Source organism: Bos mutus, chromosome 1, assembly GCF_027580195.1.
Source record: "Bos mutus isolate GX-2022 chromosome 1, NWIPB_WYAK_1.1, whole genome shotgun sequence".
Lineage (NCBI taxonomy): Eukaryota > Metazoa > Chordata > Mammalia > Artiodactyla > Bovidae > Bos > Bos mutus.
In genome coordinates this window covers 80784982-80804560 of record NC_091617.1, presented here as the reverse complement: position 1 = coordinate 80804560, position 19579 = coordinate 80784982, and the positions used below count along the sequence as shown (strand labels likewise).

At 45.8% G+C, this 19579-nt stretch overlaps 2 protein-coding genes across 5 annotated transcripts in view; one reads left to right on the top strand and one right to left on the bottom strand.

Moving 5' to 3' along the window:
- MAP3K13 (mitogen-activated protein kinase kinase kinase 13) overlaps positions 1-4191 on the top strand; it is a 156637-nt gene extending 152446 nt beyond the window's left edge. For all 4 annotated transcript variants that reach the window (XM_070372110.1, XM_070372128.1, XM_014480663.2 and 1 more), the window contains 2 exons: positions 2014-2311; positions 3710-4191. In XM_070372110.1, coding sequence (XP_070228211.1) covers positions 2014-2311; positions 3710-3811 — 400 coding nt within the window. In that variant the 3' untranslated portion in view covers positions 3812-4191. The remainder of the gene's footprint in view (positions 1-2013; positions 2312-3709) is intronic.
- A 5791-nt stretch (positions 4192-9982) lies between these two features.
- On the bottom strand, positions 9983-19579 carry TMEM41A (transmembrane protein 41A). Its single transcript, XM_005903382.3, has 5 exons — positions 19374-19579; positions 16443-16596; positions 14269-14430; positions 13568-13706; positions 9983-11845 (listed from the first exon to the last, which is right to left on the bottom strand). The coding sequence occupies exons 1-5, from the start codon at positions 19490-19492 to the stop codon at positions 11625-11627; spliced, it is 795 nt and encodes a 264-aa protein (XP_005903444.1). The 5' UTR covers positions 19493-19579; the 3' UTR covers positions 9983-11624.

Sequence of the window (19579 nt, the reverse complement as noted above, 5' to 3'; positions counted from 1 at the left end):
TAGGTGGCTTAAACAGAAGAAATTTATTTCTCCCAGTTCTGGAGCCGGGAAGTCCAAGATTCCTGGTGAAAACTCTCTTCCTGGCTTGCAGACAGCAGCCTTCCTGCTATGTCCTCACATGGTAGGGGAGAGAGAAAGAGCATAAGAGATCTTCATCTTCTTATAAGGCCACAGTCCTATCAGATTAGGGCCCCACCTATATGACCTCATTTAACCTTAATGAAGTGACTGAGCACATACACACACCTCCTAAAGACCCCATCTCCAAATTTCGTCACACTGTAGATAAGGCTTCAACATATAAATTTGGAGAGGATAGAATTCAATCCATAGCACTTCCCATGCGTTGGATTTTATACCTTACCAGGTTAAGTATGGAGAAGGCAATGGCACCCCACTCCAGTACTCTTGCCTGTAAAATCCCATGGACGGAGGAGCCTGGGGGGCTGCAGTCCATGGGGTCGCCAAGAGTCAGGCACAACTGAGCAACTTCACTTTCACTTTTCACTTTCATGCATTGGAGAAGGCAATGGCACCCCACTCCAGTACTCTTGCCTGGAGAATCCCAGGGATGGCAGAGCCTGGTGGGCTGCCGTCTATGGGGTTGCACAGAGTCGCACATGACTGAAGTGACTTAGCAGCAGCAGGTTAAGTATAGTTAAATAAGTTGGTCCTCCTTCAGCCCATCCTTAGAAACAGCTTCCTGCCTAGCCAGCAATAAGAACTTTGCTTGTAGGACCAAAGAAGGACCATACAACCCTACCCCTAGAATTAACAGCTGCTCTCATGTAGAAGTATTGAAAGGAGTTTTCCTCCCAGGAGGCCTTTTCTGCTGATAGGCATTCTGTTCCTGAAGAGGAAGACTGTAAGAATACCCCAAGAAGGTTTATGTACCTGCCCAGAACCAGGAATTTCCTGAGACCAAGGGACTCCCCATACTTTGGCAGATTGTATTCTGGGCCCATATGCCATGCACAAAATTGAAGTCTGTTCTCACCCCTGAGTTATTCTACCACACTGCCGTTGCTACCTTGTTTCCTTGGGCACTATGTTTTCTCCTCTGCAGTGAGATTGACCCTGGATAACTGTCTTTTCATCCTCTGACCCCATTTTATGGGCATCACAATTACTTCCAGCATTTGTTCCTATGGTCACCATTAACTCAGCCCACCTGATGCCTCCCCACCTTTCTTTCTTATTATGATACAAATTTTGTTTTAAACCTTATGATTTTACTTTTTCCATTATAACATTCTTCCCCTTGTCTCCCTTCTGGGTTACCAGCCTTGAGAAGTTGTGTGAGTCCTACCTTAACTTCCCTTTCCAACCTGGGCTTCCTGCATCTGGACTCTTGATGCCATCACTTTGGCCCATCACCTGACCTGGTCATTAGCCAACCTCAGATCACAGGCCATCGGAATCGCTTTGTACTAAGAAATACAGGAAGGTCAGGCAATGACAGAGGGAGAGGCAGTCTTCATTTTTATTATTTGTTTTGTTATTTGAAGACAGTGTAAGCTAACAGCATTCTTATTTACTAGGCTCCTTTGTAAACAATGGGAGAGAAATGAGGAAGGTTTATAAATCCCCTCCCTGCTTTGTCTCATGAGAGCTAAACCCCAACTTTACCTGGAGTGAGCACCTACTGCTGGACAGTACCCACAGCTACAGAGTCAATGTTCCTGCCAAGCTCCTTTCTGTTAGGGGTCGATCCTAACAGCACTCAGCCTTCCGAGGCCCCTGTACCCAGTGAGAAGTGCAGTCCCTGCCAAAGACCAGCGGTAGCCATCAGCTTTGCAGCGTTGTGTAGAGCCACATAAGCATAGAAAACCAAACGAAAGGGGGAACGCAGATTTCCCTCTCTGTTGCTTTAAATAGTTTCTTCCTTTCTGGATTTGGCTCTCCCTCCGGGGCAAGCAGAAAACTAGATCACCTCCCACCAAGACTGCGACCAACAGACAAGAAAAACAGCCGTTCCCAGGACTAAGTTCCTCTGGTTCTTTGTGGTTCTAGGCCCCATCGCTGTATCAGCAGCTGCCAGTCATATTCCACCTTTAGCTCTGAGAATTTCTCTGTGTCTGATGGCGAGGAAGGAAATACCAGTGACCACTCAAACAGCCCTGATGAGTTAGCAGATAAACTCGAAGATCGCCTGGCAGAGAAGCTTGATGACCTGCTGTCCCAGACGCCGGAGATCCCCATTGAGATATCCTCACATTCAGACGGGCTCTCTGACAAGGAGTGTGCTGTGCGTCGCGTGAAAACACAGATGTCTCTGGGCAAGCTATGTGCGGAGGAACGTGGCTATGAGGTGGGGTCTTCTCCTCTCTTCTCCTCTCATCACTGTCCCCTTTCCTGGAGGTCTTTGTGTTAGAACATGCTCAAGTCCCTAGGGCCTTTACAATTATGGAGAAGGGCATGGCAACCCACTCCAGTATTCTTGCCTGGAGAATCCCATGGACAGAGGAGCCTGGCAGGCTACAGTCCATGGGGTCGCAAAGAGTCAGACACAACTGAGTGACTAAACACACACACATATAGGATAGAATAACTTCCTCTATGAAGGAAGTAGAAGTATAATAAGTCTCCTATATACGGACCTTTAAGTTGCCAGCTTTCACGTTTGCATGTCCATCACTCAAGTTACCTCGTGTGTCTGGCGTACATTGTCACGTGTGTGCATCCTTCTCCTCGTGGTTGTGCTTTTGTGTAATTTTACTATACAGCACTATATAGTGTACAGTAGGACAGTATCGATATGTCAAGCCCAGGATATCTGGAAGCAAGCATAAAAACAGCAGTGATGTAGCTGGTATTACTGTATTTTGCAGGGTACGGTACTATAAGATTAAAAAGGTTTACTTGTGTGTTTTTTATATATTATCTGTGTGAAAAGTATTATAAACCTATTACAGTACAGTACTGTATAGCTGATTGTTTTAGTTGGGCTTAATGAACAAATTGGACTTACAAATGTGCTCTGAGAACAGAACTCATTCGTATGTAGGAGACTTACTACAGAGATAATAGAGCTTCCCGAAATGGGGTAGTTCTCCCAAATGAAGCACAAACATAAAACTGCTCAGGAACCCTTCACCCCGAGATTCAACTCAAGCATCACTTCTGACCCTGTCTCCCAACCTAGTTGAGGGTATCTGCCTCCCTCCCCAAGGTCCACACCAGCCCCTACGTGCTGTCAGAGCACATGTACCACTTCAGTTAACATACAGTACTGCCTTCTCAGAGGATGGGTCACATCATGGTTGGAAGCGTAGACCCTGGAGTCTGACTGCCCAGATGTCGACCTTAGCCTTTCCACTCACTCACTGTGTGATGGGGGGCGAGCCACTTAACCTCTCTGTAGGTCAGCTCCCGTATCCCATATACAGGCATGATAACAGCCTCTATTTCACAGAGGATGAAATGGATTAATAGATGTTAAAGCAGTCACAGCAGTGTCTGGAACATAGTGAACAATATATGTGGGACTGTGGGACACTATTTTCACTGTCGTCTTCTTCATTGTCATCATCATCTTTCTAAGTCTTCTTTCTCCATACGTCCCACAAGGACAGGGTCTGGTCTCATCTATGTTAGCCAGTAACCCAGCACAGGACCTGTTCAAAATACATTTACTGAGGTGTTCAAAATACATTTACTGAGTAATTGGAGAAAGGAATTAAGGTCTTATGTTGTCTTGACTTTGCAGAATCCTATGCAGTTTGAAGAATCGGACTGTGACTCTTCAGATGGGGAGTGTTCTGATGCCACAGTCAGGACCAATAAACACTACAGCTCTGCTACCTGGTAATGAAAGAACACCCACCCTGAAGATCTCATGACTATACTGGCATTTCAAATTCACCACCCCCAGACTCTTCCCACTCTCCTCCTGCTTTTGTGTCTGGGAGGAGAGCTGCCCCATCTTTCTTACCCCTAGAAATGAGCTGCAATAACAGGAACATGAGACTTCGCAAATCTCTGGAGAAAAATATCCAAATGAAATTAAGTCTCACTGAACATTTCAATCAAGAATGGCAGGGATCTATTTTATTGAATATTCTAGCTACTGTAACATTGATATTTATTTTTGTTTGACATTTTAACACTTTGTACTGTAAAGAGTGAACTATATATGATAGAGAAAAAGACAATAATTTCTTGCAAAAAAAAAAAAAAAGACAGCAAAAGGAGGAAAGGAAAAAAGTGAAATTTGGGAGCAACATCCTTGGGAGTTTGTGGGACCAGGAGGTATTATTGCTACTTGAACAGGGGACCAGTTCTTTTGGCTGTAAGTGACTGAAGAAGAGCCAAAGCAAGACATACTGAGCATTTTAGAAAACAAAGAGCAGCAGAAGAAAAGCAATTCCAGGTAACTTGTAAACAGACCACACTAAATTCAGCCAGCTTGTCCAGATGGGTGATGCAAAGACCTAGAAAAGTTTGGTGACCAGCTACTTGTATCCAAGGTCTTTGAGGGCATGTATTCAAAACTGTGTTTGTGGAAGCTGATGTCATTTTTAAAGTTTTAAACAGCATTTGGTAGTGAGACTTACAGGTAGTGTCCAACCTTGTCCTTGACAAATATTCCACTTTTTAATGCTGTCAGTGTCATGACCTTGGCAAGTGTGTTACCTTGACCAGTGTGTTGATTTTTCAGACTTGAGTGTCATTTCCCTGTATCCTACTTCCTTCCCACCTGTTGACTATGTCTTTTAGGGAAAAACGGGGCAGGGGAGGGAGAGCCTGAGGAAGAGAGGAGGATAAGACAACAGTGTTGGAAAAGCAAATGTGCAATTTGTGAAAGGACATTCACAGAATGTCTCAGTTTAACTACGTGGAGAAGATGGGAAGCACCGCTCCCTGGGACCAGGTTGTTTGTCTTCTAGAGTTTTATTGACTTAAATGGAAGTCTTTGAAGGCAGCTAGGAGGTGTATGAGTCTGCCCAATGTCCAGTCCCAGACCATACCCTATGTCAGACCATACCCTATGTTTGTATTAACTCATTCTAACCCCAGAAGCTTTCGTGAGTGGCTGCCACGGTCAGAAAAAAGGCAAAACAGGCAATTTGCAAAAGGCAGCCCCTCCCCCACCATAATAGCTTTTCTGTTAAATGCTACTTGTAAAATGTATTTGGCTCCATGCAAATTTGAATAATTGGATTTGGAAATTCATAGAAAGAACAACTGATGCCAAGCAGAGATTGGAAAGATTTTATATTGTCCAAGACCTGAGTCCTTTCTGTCTCCAGGATCATGGGCTCTGAGAAACAAACCAAGGTATCTCATGGTGCCTCAGCTTTAAGGAAATTTTAATCTAGAATTTGATATAAAAACAGATGTTGGCCTAGTTTCTGTCTCCAGGATTAGTCACTGCCAAACACCCTTTCTCGGCTCAAGACCTAGAGAGGATGGTTTGAACTCTTTGACGCTGCATCAGATTGGACATCAGGCAAGACTTATACACCAGGTATTAAACCATTTCCAGTAGAGGTGAAAGCATCGCCCTCCTCCAAGTGTCACTGACTGCATCAGCCAAAAAGCAAAAGCAGGAGGGAATTTAGAGCAGTTCCTTTTGCTTGCTTGATCCCTCCATTTGTTTACACTTTATGTTGAGACATTGATTTAAAATTTAGTGTCTATAATTTATAGCTCTTAGGTAGGATGAAGGAAAATGTTTAACTTATACAGAGAGCAGTATTGTTTCATTAAATTATTCCATTTTGTATGAATTCTGTAGCTGGACTACATGAAAGATCTTAAGTTATGGCATTATTATCATTGTTATTTTATTTTATAATAATTATTATCCTTCTCATTTTCTGTCGATCAGAATGTGTGGTTTATGGTGTAGCACAGTGATTGTGTTGATTGCTAACCATGAGTTATTATGGATTTTTATGAAGGAATGAAAATGGAACTGCCATGTGGGAGCTCCCTGGTATTCGTCTTAGCTGTATTCCCTCATTTTCTGTGTACAACAACAATCATCTGAGGATGCGGGTACTGCCCTGAGGCCCAGTGGTTAACGCTGTGATTTTGACTTGATCACAAAAGCTCCTAGGTGGGCAGATGACTGAGTGGTGGACAAAGTTCCAAAGCTGTACACTTTCTCAAGTTTCTTAAGAAATAAAATCATGCGATCCGTTAGAAGCACAAGAGAATTATTTAATGCCCAGAGAGAAACAGGCCTACAGGGAACCTACCTGGGGCCTGTGGGATAGTTTCAAGAACTGGCAACATGGTTTGTAAGCTCCTTCCTGCTAAATCCCTTAAAACCAACCTTCTTTCCTCCTAGTTAGGAGACTAAAAAGAGGAAATAGATGGCATGACAAAAAAAAAAAAATGCCTAGCTGTGGTGATGATTAGGAAAGTTCTAGCCTGAGGCCTAATCTGTCAGTCACAGAGCTGGAAAAGCACCTTTTAAAGCCCATGTTTTATCCTCTGACTTCAGACCACACTGTACTATGAATCTCTCTGGCTCATTACTTCTGAGAACAGAGAGGCTATAATTCTGTATCCTCTTTCTGTCCAACATAAAACACTGACCCTTTAGCTTATCCAGGCCTTGCCCACCTATAGTGGCCAAAGAGAAACATGAAGGTGAACGTGTCTTATCCCTTTCAGTGATGATCTTTCTGGAAAATCCACTCCAATACCTCATCATTTTGATACCTTTTGAATTCCCATCTGGACTGTCATGATAATGCCATATATCTAACTGGATTGACTGTTAAGAGCATGTTAGGGCTGCAGACAGTGTTGAATCTTCAAGTCATTCACTGTATGGTCAAGAGCTGAATAAAGTTCTACATTGAACATTTGCTTATTTTCTTTAGTAGAAGTGACTAGAGGCTTCAGAGAAGAACAGTGTCTTTAGAGAAATGCCTTCTCTATCCCAGGCTACCCTTCACTGCCTGCTTTGAAGTAACCAGGACAATTTTGAATTGGTGTGTGTTTCTTTGAGAACAACTCCACAGTCATCTGAAGAGTGTGGAATGAAGAGCTCAGGGAATTTAAGAGCTAATTCTTCAGTCTGACAACTGGGCGACAGCACTTTAAGGAAACTCCCAGGACTATGATTTCAAGCTTCATTGTCGATCAAAAGTTTAATCCCCTTGGGATGAATTCCACATTCCTTTAGCATCTGGTTTTAACTGACTGGAAGATAATGAGTTTTAATTTGTGTTGCAGATGAGCATTTGATTCTGATTCGCATCTATTTCTAGATCCTGTCCTCTGAACAACAATTCCTCTTAAAATTGCTTAGCAGAGGGACTCAGAAGCCTGCATCCCCTTTGAAGTTATAATAGACCTTACTACTGCTAAAGCCTGCATCTCCTTTGAAGTTAAAATAGACTTTACCACTGCTAAAGTTTAGACCTGTTGGCTGGATTGTGGGGAGCACCTTCCCAGGGAGCTGAAGAGCTAGCTGTGCTGTAAGATGGTTTGGTGTGACCTACTTGAAGTTCAGATATTTAAAAACTTTGGTGTCAACAAATCTATCCTTCTAGAATTGAAGGTATTTTTAGTTGTATTTAATTAGTACACTGGAGTTCCATTTCAGGGCCTCATTGTACTGAATTTGCCTCTTATCCAAGTAATAATAGACTTGATGGTTTGGGGTTTTCTTGGTACAACCTAATTTTAAAAGCCCTCTCCCACTGTGGAGCACTGATGTTTTTTTCAATGTGAATGTATCCTTATTGATCAAAAGATTTACCTTTTTCTTCCATGCCCTTATGTCTCTCTCTCCACCCCTTTTCTTAAAATGTTTCTACTTGAACTTCTTGCAGCTGAATTCTATAAATTCCAAGGAATTCCTGCCCTGCTCTGCTCCTAGTAGAGTTTGCTCTATTGTGTTTCATTTTTCTACCAAGCCAGAAACCAGAATACCACCACATACCACCATCTACCGTCTTCACGCTATCCCAAACTGTGTTATTTATTAATCACCATATCCTTTCCTGCTGAGCCTGGACACACCCTCCGAACCTCTCACAATACAGCACTTGGAGCAATAATTACCACTTGATTGGAATTGGTGTGCAAGGGGAGATCTATCTGCTGTCCCAACCTTAACCTCATAATTTCCTAAGGTGGTCTGAGATCTTGAGTTAGCCCACATGGGAGAATGATGGGATGTACCAGTATGCTGCTCCCAGGTCCCACCCTGTGGCCAAGGGGCAGCATGAAAGGCAGGAAAAAGGCTCCGTGCCTCCACCCACTGCCCCTTTGGTGTATGATTGCAATTGAATTCCAACATGTCTCTTCATTACATCATTTCATTGTGTTAAATGAACCTGTTCCTCACCACCTTCTATAAACAGAGGGTTAATTAAGAAGTCCCAGTTACTTGCTTCTTCCTTAGATTCTGTGAGACTGAGGTACCAAAATGATGTGACATCCTTTTTAAGACTTTTGACTTGTACTGTCAGTATGAATTTAGTACCTTTCTAGGCAGCAAGAATCTTCTTCATTGCTGATTTCATAGAAAAAATGCCCTAATATACTCGCACCACCAGTGTTACCAACATACACAGACTAGCACAGAAGAAATCACATTGGTCTGCCTGTTTGCACGTTACAGCCAGTACTGCAGCACCTGTTCAAACTGGAACGGACTAGACTGCCAAGTGGAGGACCTTTGTAGAAACTGGAACACTTCTTAGGGACAGGTGGCAGAAGAGGGGAGCTCACTGTTCTGAGAAATCGGGTTACCCAAAAGGAGTTGGGTGGTGGCTTCCCTGTCACGTGACTAGAGCACACTGGTGGAATTTCACACAGAGCCAGGTCCCCTGGCAGACAGCAAGGCCACTGCAAGGGAAGTGCTAGTACTGGTTGTTCAGTCATGCCCGACTCTGTGTGACCTCATGGACTGTCCGTGAAATTCTCCAGGCAAGAGTACTGGAGGGGGTTGTCATCTCCTTCTCCAGGGGATCTTCCCGACCCAGGGATTGAACCCAAGTCTCCTGCATTGCAGGCAAATTCTTTACCGTCTGAGCCACCAGAAAAGGTCCTGTAAGACTTCCAGCCAAGTCCCAGGCCTGCTCTCCAGAGCCACTTCACAGCACTCAGGGGAATGCTGGCTCCTGGCCCTAGGCTGTTGCCTGGGACCAGGCGGATGGGGTCCTCCAGGGGTTGCAGGTCAGAGGGAACCCCCACCAAAAGGTGCAGGCTAATAGGAAGGTGCCCTTTATTGACCATGTCACCTGAGGAGCTCGCTCCCTCCAGTGCCCAATTCTCAGACTCTGGAGTGTGACAACCCACTTGGATTCTTGATTGCAATAAAATGTGAGTTCAATTTGAAGCAGATTAACTTCCTTTTTTGTAGTCAAGTCTCAAAATGAACTCCCTTATCTGCGTCCTCTGTGGTCTTAGTTCTCCTGCTCCTTGTGCAGGTTCTCATGCCGGCTCTCCCTTTCTATCGACCAACTGTACAGTGATGGGAACAAGAGCGACTATCAAAGCAAACAAATGCATGGAATTAAACAAAAAGTGTACTTCACTGTTTTCTGTCCTGTCTTTTCCTTAGGGACTGCTTGTGTCCTGAGAGCTACCTTCACAAGTTTTAGAATTTGTCTGGGAAAGGAAAACTTTACATGACTGGGTTTCCTGCAGTCCAGAAAAATAGGTGGTGAGAAAAGCTGGTTTCTGTGGCATTTTCATCAGACACATCCACAGAAAGAAGAGACGACCATCATTGTGTGATTGTCTCTTCATGATTATTCTGTCACATCTGAGACAGGCGCTCTGCTCCTTCCCCTCAGCTTTCCTGCTGCCCACCTTGCAGCTACTTCTCTGGTATGAGAACCCAACTCTCAAATGTGATTAAGAGGGAAAAGGCAAAAATGAAAATCTTCCAATGCATACGACTAGTGAGAAATCTAAGAGTAGAAAGCTAAGACAACACATTGGACTGTCTGATTTCAGCCAATCCCGAATCCCACTGGCAAAGTTAGCAAGACGCACACACAGCACACAGAATACATATATCATTTATTTGGGAAACTGCTTTGCCTGTAAAGTCACAACTGCTAAGGCACATTGTTGCGAAGTCAAGGGGGAGGAAGGAGAGAGACAAACCCAAGGATCCAGGTAAAGGGCAAAGGGTACAGGCTTCCAGCAGTGCGGAGAGCTTCCAGTGTCTCCCCTCCCTTCTACCACAGAGCTTCACAAAGAGCCATGGATTTCCAAGTCCAGCTGGTGTCCTCCTCATGCCCATTCTTGTTCTCAAGCTTCTTTTAAAGCAACACATGCTTAAAAAATGAAGTCCTTGTTATATTTTTTTGGATTATACTGTGTCCAAAAAACACTGCTTGGGAATTCATTCTTTATAGGGAACAAGTATTCCCAAGAATTCGTGTAGAACAACTGATCTGCATTAAGCCTTGGCAAGATTCTTGGCCAAGTCAAATCAAAAGCCAGCAGATGGTGCCCAAGGGCAAGAGTTCTGATAAGAAATGATGAGTTACTCCTGTGGGGCACAGGATCCCACAGCTGGTCATTTTAGGTGCCAAGGTCCTTTTGTCCTTGGAACTGAATTGATCTGTGCCAGTTACAACACTACAGCTATAGAAAGCAGACAGCTACAGATTTGTTAAAACACAACAAAGTAATCCAAAGCCAAGTTTTCTCCTTGAATTCCCCTGAATTGAAAGATAAAACAGAATTATCCCTCAGTTATTCTCAGGAAATGAAAAAAAGCATTTGGAGGGTATACAGGCTGGTACCTGCATACCAGCTGGTACCGTGTGCTGAGTCCATTCTCCCAGCAAGACAGAGGAGGCATTCTCACACAGAAAGGACAGGCTAGAAAAAAGATACTGATGGTCATTTGGTTCAGGTGAGTCGAGGGCTCTGCACAGATAGGTAAGCACTTCTCCAGAACATATTCATAACATAGAGTGAGCTCTGCTGATATTTAATAGCCTGATTGCAATCAGCTGAATTGTCTGGACATGCAACCAAGAGGAGATGTGACATATGTGGTAACATCAGTGCGTCTGAACACAAAGAGCTTCGCAGCAATCACTGTGCTTTTGAGCTATACATGGAAATTGTATGGAGTTTGTCAGCTTGTTTCCCTTGATTAATGCAAGAGGTAGGTCATCAGCAAAACAAAACAAAACAAAACATGTACTGAAGAAACACTCTTCAGGAGACTAACAGAAACTGTGTCAGTGATGTAGGTTCACGTCATTAATCTACACTTAGCATGTCCACAAGGGACCTAAAAGGATAAAACCTGTCACGACAGCTGATCCCTGCATGGAAGAGGCACGCCCAACAAGGGCTGTTAGCATCCTCTCCTGAGGGATGGGCTTGGCAAGAGGCAAGTCTGACACACTACCCTGAGTTCCTTGTTATTCAATAAAACACAAACAGGATTTCCTGAGAGGCCATCCATTTTGCAGTGTCTTGCTAAATCTCGGTTGGTTTGAGAATCTGATAGGATTCACCTTCCAGAGCAGTGTCCTTCGTGACAGGACAGAGCACACAGAAGAACAGTGTCCAGATCACCTATTGAGAATAATTTAAAAACAATGAGGGGCTTCAGAGGACCACATCCATTACATACTTAAGCAAGAGAGTCCAGGGAAATAGCACCCAAGAGACCCAGATCACGTGACCTTCCTACTATTCAGAGAGTGAGTGTTGCTTGTTTCTTTCAAACGTAGGTCTTTCTGACTAAATTTTTTAATGAGGGTTCCAGGAACTAAGGCCACCAGGGCAATGGCCAGCAGCTTAAAGGCAGTTTCCCAGGAGAAAAGAGCATCCAGAGAGGTGAGGGTGGACAGGATGGAGCCCGTCTGCACACAGATGAAATTATATGGGATCAAACCTGGAGGAAGAAAAGGGAAATCCTGTTACTCTGGGACAGGACAACGAAGACCAGTAGTGCTTCAGAAAGGTCACCAGTAATTCACAACAGTGACTCCAGTTTCATGCGTGACTTTTGCGCAGTTCTGACCCCTAAACATATTTCTTCTTTCCCTTCTTCTCTTCCATTCCTTCCTCTCCTTTCCTCGTTTCCCACATACATTTGCCTCATTAAACAAAAGGACTTGAGATGGTTTGCTATATATATACACTCACACACACACATACACACACACACACACAAGCACACATAAGATTTAAACATTTTTTTTTAAATAGGGGGAAACAAAACAATAAAACAAAATGAAGAATAAACAAAATTAAGGCAAAAATGCATAAAGTTCACTCATTTGCTAGGAGTGTCCCCAGATTTGGTTCCGAGTACCCAACAGCCCAAGCAAAGAGAAGCATCAGCATTATGAGTTGTGCAGTATGCCCAAGATAAAAACAAGTTTCTTAGAAGTAGTAGTACTATTTCATACTCTGTACCGTCTGTAAGAGGTCATCGAATCCACTGGATCCCAAAAGTGACTGGTGGCCCAAGAGGCTGACTGTATCACAATCCCCCGTGAAGCTGTTAAAAACACACCCTCGGGCTGTGCCCCAGGGACTCTGGTCCCCTGGGTCTGGGGGTAGAGCCCAGGAACCTGCATTCTAACAGCCTCTCCCGACTCCCACTCCCAAGACTGATTGGTTTGGGGCCCCCTGATGATCCACTCCTCTTCTCTAGTGGATGATGCCTCAAGATGAGACTCATCAAGGTCATACAACCTGTCAGAGACGGAACTAGAACCCTGGTTTCTGGAGTCCTTCCAAGCCCCGTGCACCTGGTTAATTACAGGCTGCTAATAGAGATACGGAGGCACTCTCATCTAAAAGCCGGTCTGACAGAATTAGCTGTGGTTGATTCTGCTTCGATTTAAGATCTCAGCTTCTCTCAGGAATTCCCTATTAATAGCAACTGCTCAACCACAGATCTGTCATGTTTGACCCAGAGCCCTGAGTAGTCTTTCCCTCCATTTCTAAAGAAGGTTTAAGAGAGACAATCCTTGCCTTAGGCTTGGAGAGGGTGGGGTGGTTTACTTCCAGTGTGGAGAAAACAATAGTCACTGATTTCACAGGATGTTAGCCATTTTCCCATTCAGATGAAAGTGGTCCAAAGCTCATACTTCGAGAAACACTGCTGTCATCCTAGCCTCACATTTGGCCAAGTGGCTCTTTGAGGGTAGGGAGCTTGCTGAAGGTCATACAATTGTCAAACAGCAAGAAGGAACTAGCTCTTCCTAAGGCAGATTTTAATGGAAATAGGGGCCAAAATCAAACAGGAAGCCCTTGCTCTGACCTTCCCCTGCCTCCACCTTCTCTTCCACCCTCAAACCTGAACTCTGCTTTCACTGAGCCCTTACTATGGGCCAAGTCGTGTGTTACACAGATTACTCTTCCAATCCCAGGGCCTAGCTACAGTGCAAACACACAATAGGCATTAAATACAGGTATAGAATGAACAATCCCTATTTTTTCCTGAAGTATTTTTATGGGTTCTCATGTTCAAGCCCAAGTAGACCTGCTATCAGGAACAATTACATTAGACAAGGCTGGATGATGCTCTCCGTAAGCCTGGCTCACAGAGGCAGGCACGTGCCGGTGACGACTATGAGACTCAGACTTACACGCCGCGTCTTACCGATAAGAACAGAGAAGAAGAACTGCACGATGGGGATGTTCAGAATCGGGGCCGAGAGGTTCAAGAACCAGTTTGGCGTCATAGGGAAAAGTCTCAGAAACAGTAAGAAGAAAAACAGGCCGTTTCTGTTCTCCTCCACCTGAAGCCAGAGAAGACAAGGCCATTAAGAAGCAGAAGAGTCTCCAGCTGGTGAAAAATCTGTTGGTGCCAGGCACTGTTCTAGATACTTCTCATATTCTGTAAATTCCAGGGCAGAGACTGTTTTCCTCATTTTTAAAATGGAAGTGCCTGGGACTTCCCTGGTGGTCCAATGGTTAAGAATCTCCTTTCCAATGCAGGGGATGCAGGTTTGATCCCTGGCTGGTGAACTAAGATCTCACGTGCTGAGGAACAACTAAGCCAGAGTTGCACAACTAGAGAGCCCAGGGACCACAACGAAGACCTAGTGGAGCCCCCACCTCCCCCAGAATGGAGGTGCCTGAGGCTCAGAAGTCAGGAACCTGCCTTAAGACGCAGAGCTGGCAGTGATGGAGCTGGAGGCTGAGCTCAGGTCTTCATCTCTAGGAGACATCAATAGACCCTCTGGAGCCTCCTGCAGCAGGGCAGGGGAGCACCGTGGGAAACCCCTGCACCACACTCCCCTCAGGGCCATGCCATGACTTTCTAGGGACCCAGCACTCAGAGGTACCCTCTAGCCTTACCTTCTTCTGCAGCAGGGCCACTTTGTCAGGAAAGTAGAAGACCACCAGCTGTTTGCCAAAAACACTGGAGAGCAGGTAGCAGCCTGTGGCACCCACTGAGGTCAGCACGCAGCACAGCAGAAGCCCCAGCCAGGGCCCAAACAAAGCGCCGGCTAAAACGTTCTGCAAAGGAAACAAACGCTCTGCATGAGGACATCCGCCAACTGCCAGCCATCTCGTCTTGGAGCCTGGGAGGCCTAGGTTCCCTCTTCCTTCAGTGATTTTCCTGGACAAAAACCCTATTCCCATTGTAAAGAGATGAATGAAAGGTGATGAAAGAGCTGGGAACTACAACCCTGGCTTCAGTCTTCTCACCCTTAAAACTGGGAAGAGGATTAAAACCTCAGAGGACAAGACAGAATTGAATGGGAAAATCTATGTCTAACACCCAGCCTTCCACATGTGCTGTGATAGGTCCTGCAGACCCTGAGGCTCTGGGGAGGCAGAAAGAAAGCTCACAAGTTATTTTTTGCTATTCTAAATGGACACAAACCATGGATTTCCCCTTAGTTAGACCACATGAGCTTTACAGATGTCTTGTTTCTTTCCTTTCTGCAGGAATTACATCTCTGTGGTATGCTAACCCTGGCAGTTTTGTGTTGACCAGATTTCTAGCTGACACTCAACAAAGCCTACGATGAACCAAAAGGGAGAGGTGAACCAATACTTCCTAAATGCAGTCTGGCTGGTAGACATCATCCTGCCAAACATGGAATCCAAGAGAGAAAATAAAAGGAGGACCTGGAAGCAAGAAGGCAGGGATCTCCTCAGCACCTCCAGTGTGTTAAGGACTTGACAACACATCCAATTTAATCCCCAACATGACCCTGTGCGGTATGCCAGCCTCACCCTATTCTACCAGTGCGAGGTTAAGTATGGTGCCCAAGGCCACATGAAGAAGAGATAAGATGCACCCCCAGGGAGCAGCTGGCTCTTTGCACTGCAGAGGGATCAGCTCAAGAGAGAAAGAGATATGGGGGCAACCCCAGGAGACAGATGGCCTCTGACCTCCGGCACCACACATGTTCCCATCTCTCTTGGCGTGGCTATGTTTGCTTTTCTTCCAGTTGCTAACAAAGACACTGCTGAGGCAGATCCGGCCTGAGCTGAATGTTGGGGCAGGAGGGAGAAGCAGGATAGAAGGAAGCTTTCAAGGCTGCCTGCTCATTGCCGAAGCCGCTGTGTGCCAGGCCCACCATCACTGTGTCAGCCCTTCTGCACCCACTAGGTCATTTAATCCTCCCACGTAACAATCCCAGGGGGTTATGTAGGAGAGTCTCTGTTCTACAGATGAGGAGGCAGGGTTGGAAAGGTTAAATGGTTGGCTCACTGTTACACAGTTGGGATCTAACCTACCCAAAGCCGTAATATACATATACATTTATACCAACCAGCTTACAATGCTGCTGGGAGGACAGCACAAATTCTCCTGTATCACCTGAGGTGGAAGCTGGTTAGAAGCATCCAAGAGCCCATGCGCAAGCCTGGATCTAACACTGCAGCTCCCGAGAGACAGGGGGCCGCCTGGAAAACCAGAGTGACTCATCCCCACCACACCAGGGAGGTTCCCCGACCCTCTCCAGCCTAACAGCAGCAGGAACAACCTGCATCTGTTCATCAGACACTTACAAAGGCACTTCCCTGTGCCAGGCAAACACACAGGCTGTGAACAAGGAACAGGCCCAGCCCTCAAGGAACTCACAAACTAGTGGAAAAAACAGATTTTAAAAGAAAACCAACATGTGGAAGGGGAGAGGTCTCAAGGACGGTGCTCCACAGCTGTCAAATCCTTAGAAACAAAAGCAGCAAACTTGAGAGGAAAGGCAGGCTCTGGAGCTGGGGGTGGGGGTGGGGCGAGGGTTCAGACCCCAGCCCTCATCATCAGGGACAGTTACTTAACTTCTCACCATTCACTTCCTTGTCTGTAAAATGCCTGTTACTGGCTCTTGGGAGAATTAAATAAGGTCGAGCGGGTAGAGCCACTAGGACAGTGCCTGACACAGGGAAAGCTGTCAACAAACAATAGCCACTTTGGCCTGTCCTCTGGACTGTAGGCTCTGCAGCCTAATGGCCCCTCTGCAAAGAAGCACGTGGCTTCCTGGGAGGCAGGCACAGGAGGGGGGCAGGATACTGACCAGGAAGCTGGACCCAGGGATGGCAAAGCTCTGTTTATACAGGTAGGCACTGCAGAAGAGCAGGAACACGTAGACCTGGTGTTCCTTTCGGTATTCTCGAAGGACCTCGGAGAGTTCCCGCAGCTCAGCCAGGTCCGAGGGAAACCATAGTGACCTGGAGATTTAGAAAAGCAGATGGAAACAAGAGTTGAAAACAGCCTCATACCTAATAAAGTCACTTGCTGTGTCTTCTTTCCAAAACAGATCTTTAAATGTGCCCATCATCTGGTCTGCTGGGAACCAGCAGAGATGTGGGAGGCTAGGATGATGGATGACCTAATATTTATAACACAGCAGAAGCAAGAGCCTCGGTTGGGAAGCAAAGGACCTGGCGTAGCATCTGAACTCTGCTACTATCCAATGGTATGATCTCAGGCTAGTCCTTGAGCCTTAGTTTCCTTATTGGAAAAATGAGAGGTTAATGGTGGATAATCACTAAGTTCCCTCTTAGCTCTCAGATTTTATGGACTAGTCTTTTTTAAAATTTTTAATTGGAGGCTAATTGCTTTACAATATTCTGTTGGTTTCTGCCATACAACAACTTGAATCAGCCATAAGTATACATATGCACCCCCCTTGAACTTCCCTCCCACTCCCCACCCTATCCCACCTGTCTAGGCTGTCACAGAGTACGGGGTTGAACTCCCTGTGTTATACAACAACTTCCCATTAGCAATCTATTTTACATATCAGATCAGATTAGATCAGTCGCTCAGTCGTGTCCGACTCTTTGCGACCCCATGAATCGCAGCACGCCAGGCCTTCTAGTAATGTATATGTTTCAATGCTACTCTCTCAATTTGTCTACCCTCTCCTTCCCTCGCTGTGTCCACAAATCTGTTCTCTATGTCTGCGTCTCTATTCCTGCTCTGCAAATAGGTTCATCTGTACCATTTTCCTAGATTCCATATATATGCATTAATACATGATAGTTGTTTTACTCTTTCTGACTTCCTTCATTCAGTATAACAGGCTCCCGGTTCACCCACCTCACTAGAACTGACTCAATTGTGTTCCTTTTTATGGCTGAGTAATATTCCATTGTATTATTACAGCTTCCACAGCTGTAATTATTACAGAATATTCTGTATTATTACAGAATCCACAGCTTCTTTATCTACAAACAATAAATGCTGGAGAGAATGTGGAGAAAAAGAAACCCTCTGACACTGTTGGTCGGAATGTAAATTGATACAGCCACTATAAAGAACAGTACGGAGATTCCTTAAAAAGCTAGAAATAAAACTACCATATGACCCAGCGATCTCACTACTACGCATATACCCTGAGGAAACCATAACTGAAAAAGACACATGTACCCTCAATGTTCATTGCAGCACTATCTACATTTGCTAGGATATGGAAGCAGCCTAGAAGTCCATTGACAGATAAATAGATAAAGAAGTTGTGGTCCTTATGAACTATTCCTAAGAGGCAAATGGATTAATTTCTAGTCAAGTACTGAACGCCCTGAATTGCCTTCCTTTCCAGGGGTAAATCCTCCCCCCTAAGCTTTAGGCCAAGGACAATTCAAACTTCACACTTCTAAGTTACTAGGTAAAACAACTGCTTTATCAATCACAAAGAAGCCAATTAAAGGTTCCCTAGGAAAGTGTATTTGTCCCACAGCATAAACATAATCTTCTTGATAATATGTCAGGCTTGAAACCAACCCTTTCAACCAGCCTGCTTTTCACCCTGCTGTCTATATGGTCCTCAGTGTACTCTGATTCCTGTACAAGGGTTACCCTGTACAAAGGCTACCTTGCCTCTGCCATCTGAACAACTCCGGAATCCATCAATGATCAATTACATGCAAACCCTCCTGGTTCTCATTAGAATGTTTCTCTTACTCTGACACCCACAGCACAGCCTTCCCAGCTAGAGCAAAACAACAGTCACTGAAAACAGCCGTCCTAATATTCAAACATAAGTAACATACATCTTCATTATCTTTACAAATAGTTTCCCGACAAACCGGCCCGGTAGGTATTTGTACCTGCTGCTGCTGCTGCTAAGTCACTTCAGTCGTGTCCGACTCTGTGCGACCCCATAGACGTAAGAACACTGGAGTGGGTTGCCATTTCCTTCTCCAATGCATGAAAGTGAAAAGTGAAAGTGAAGTCGCTCAGTCGTGTCTGACTCCTATGGACCCCATGGACTGCAGCCCACCAGGCTCCTCCGCCCATGGGATTCTGCAGGCAAGAGTACTGGAGTGGGGTGCCATTGCCTTCTCCAGGTATTTGTACCACCTCCTGCCTAACACTGTGGGTAAGTAAAAGGAAAAGCTGAGACAACCAAGAAGAGATCGTCGATAACTAGTGAATAATTTAAAGTTGTCCATCAACGTTTTTCCTCAAGCCCGATAGGCCTTCAAGTCCCAAGGGCAGATCTGACCAGAAGTGAATTGGGGAGGATGAAGGAGGGAGGCTGAGAGCAGTCTTTACGAACCGGCTGCGGGGTCCACATCGGGGCGAAGGTGGGATGCAAATAGGGGTCAGGCCTGGGCCTGGGAAGGCGACGGGAACATCGCCCAATGGCGATCCAATGGGGGGAGCAGAGGTGCTCCAGCAGGATCAGCCCAAAGTAAGGCGCCGCGTTTCCCTCCGCAACTAAAAAAAAAACAAAAAAAACCAGAAGGCACCAAACAGCACTCCCGCGCGGCCGGCAGCATGCAGATCCCAGCCAGGGCCAGGGCCCGGTTCCAGTTCAACCGGCCTGCCCAAGACCGTGTAGACGCGGCCCGATCTCCAGTCCCAGGACTGAACCCCAAATCCCGGCCTCCGACGCCGCCGATCCGGGAACCCGAATCTCCGGTTCCCAGACCTCATCCTCGGACCTGGCTACCTTTCTCTGACCCGAACCTAGGACCCAGTCACCGCCGCCACGCACCTATCTCCAGACTCCTCAGCTGAGACCAGTGTCGACGCCCGAGGCAGTCGCGTGGACAGCAAGTACAGGGCGAAGGTGCTGCCGGCGAAGACCAGGAGGAGGCCGAGTAGGGAGTGCATCGCGGCCCCCGCACTCGGACTCGCGGGGCCACGGAGCGTCCTGGAAGTAGCGCCAGGAACCTCGCTGCCTGCCGGCTGCGCCAGGGG

Bases quoted from the DNA above. Each gene is read 5' to 3' on its own strand.
- TMEM41A (XM_005903382.3), bottom strand. From the start codon at position 19,492: ATGCACTCCCTACTCGGCCTCCTCCTGGTCTTCGCCGGCAGCACCTTC. The intron at 13,707-14,268 runs GTAAGGCTAGAG...CTCTGGCTTCAG, and splicing joins TGGCCCTGCTGCAGAAGAAG to GTGGAGGAGAACAGAAACGG. The intron at 11,846-13,567 runs GTAAGACGCGGC...TTCTTCCTCCAG, and splicing joins CTTCTTCTCTGTTCTTATCG to GTTTGATCCCATATAATTTC.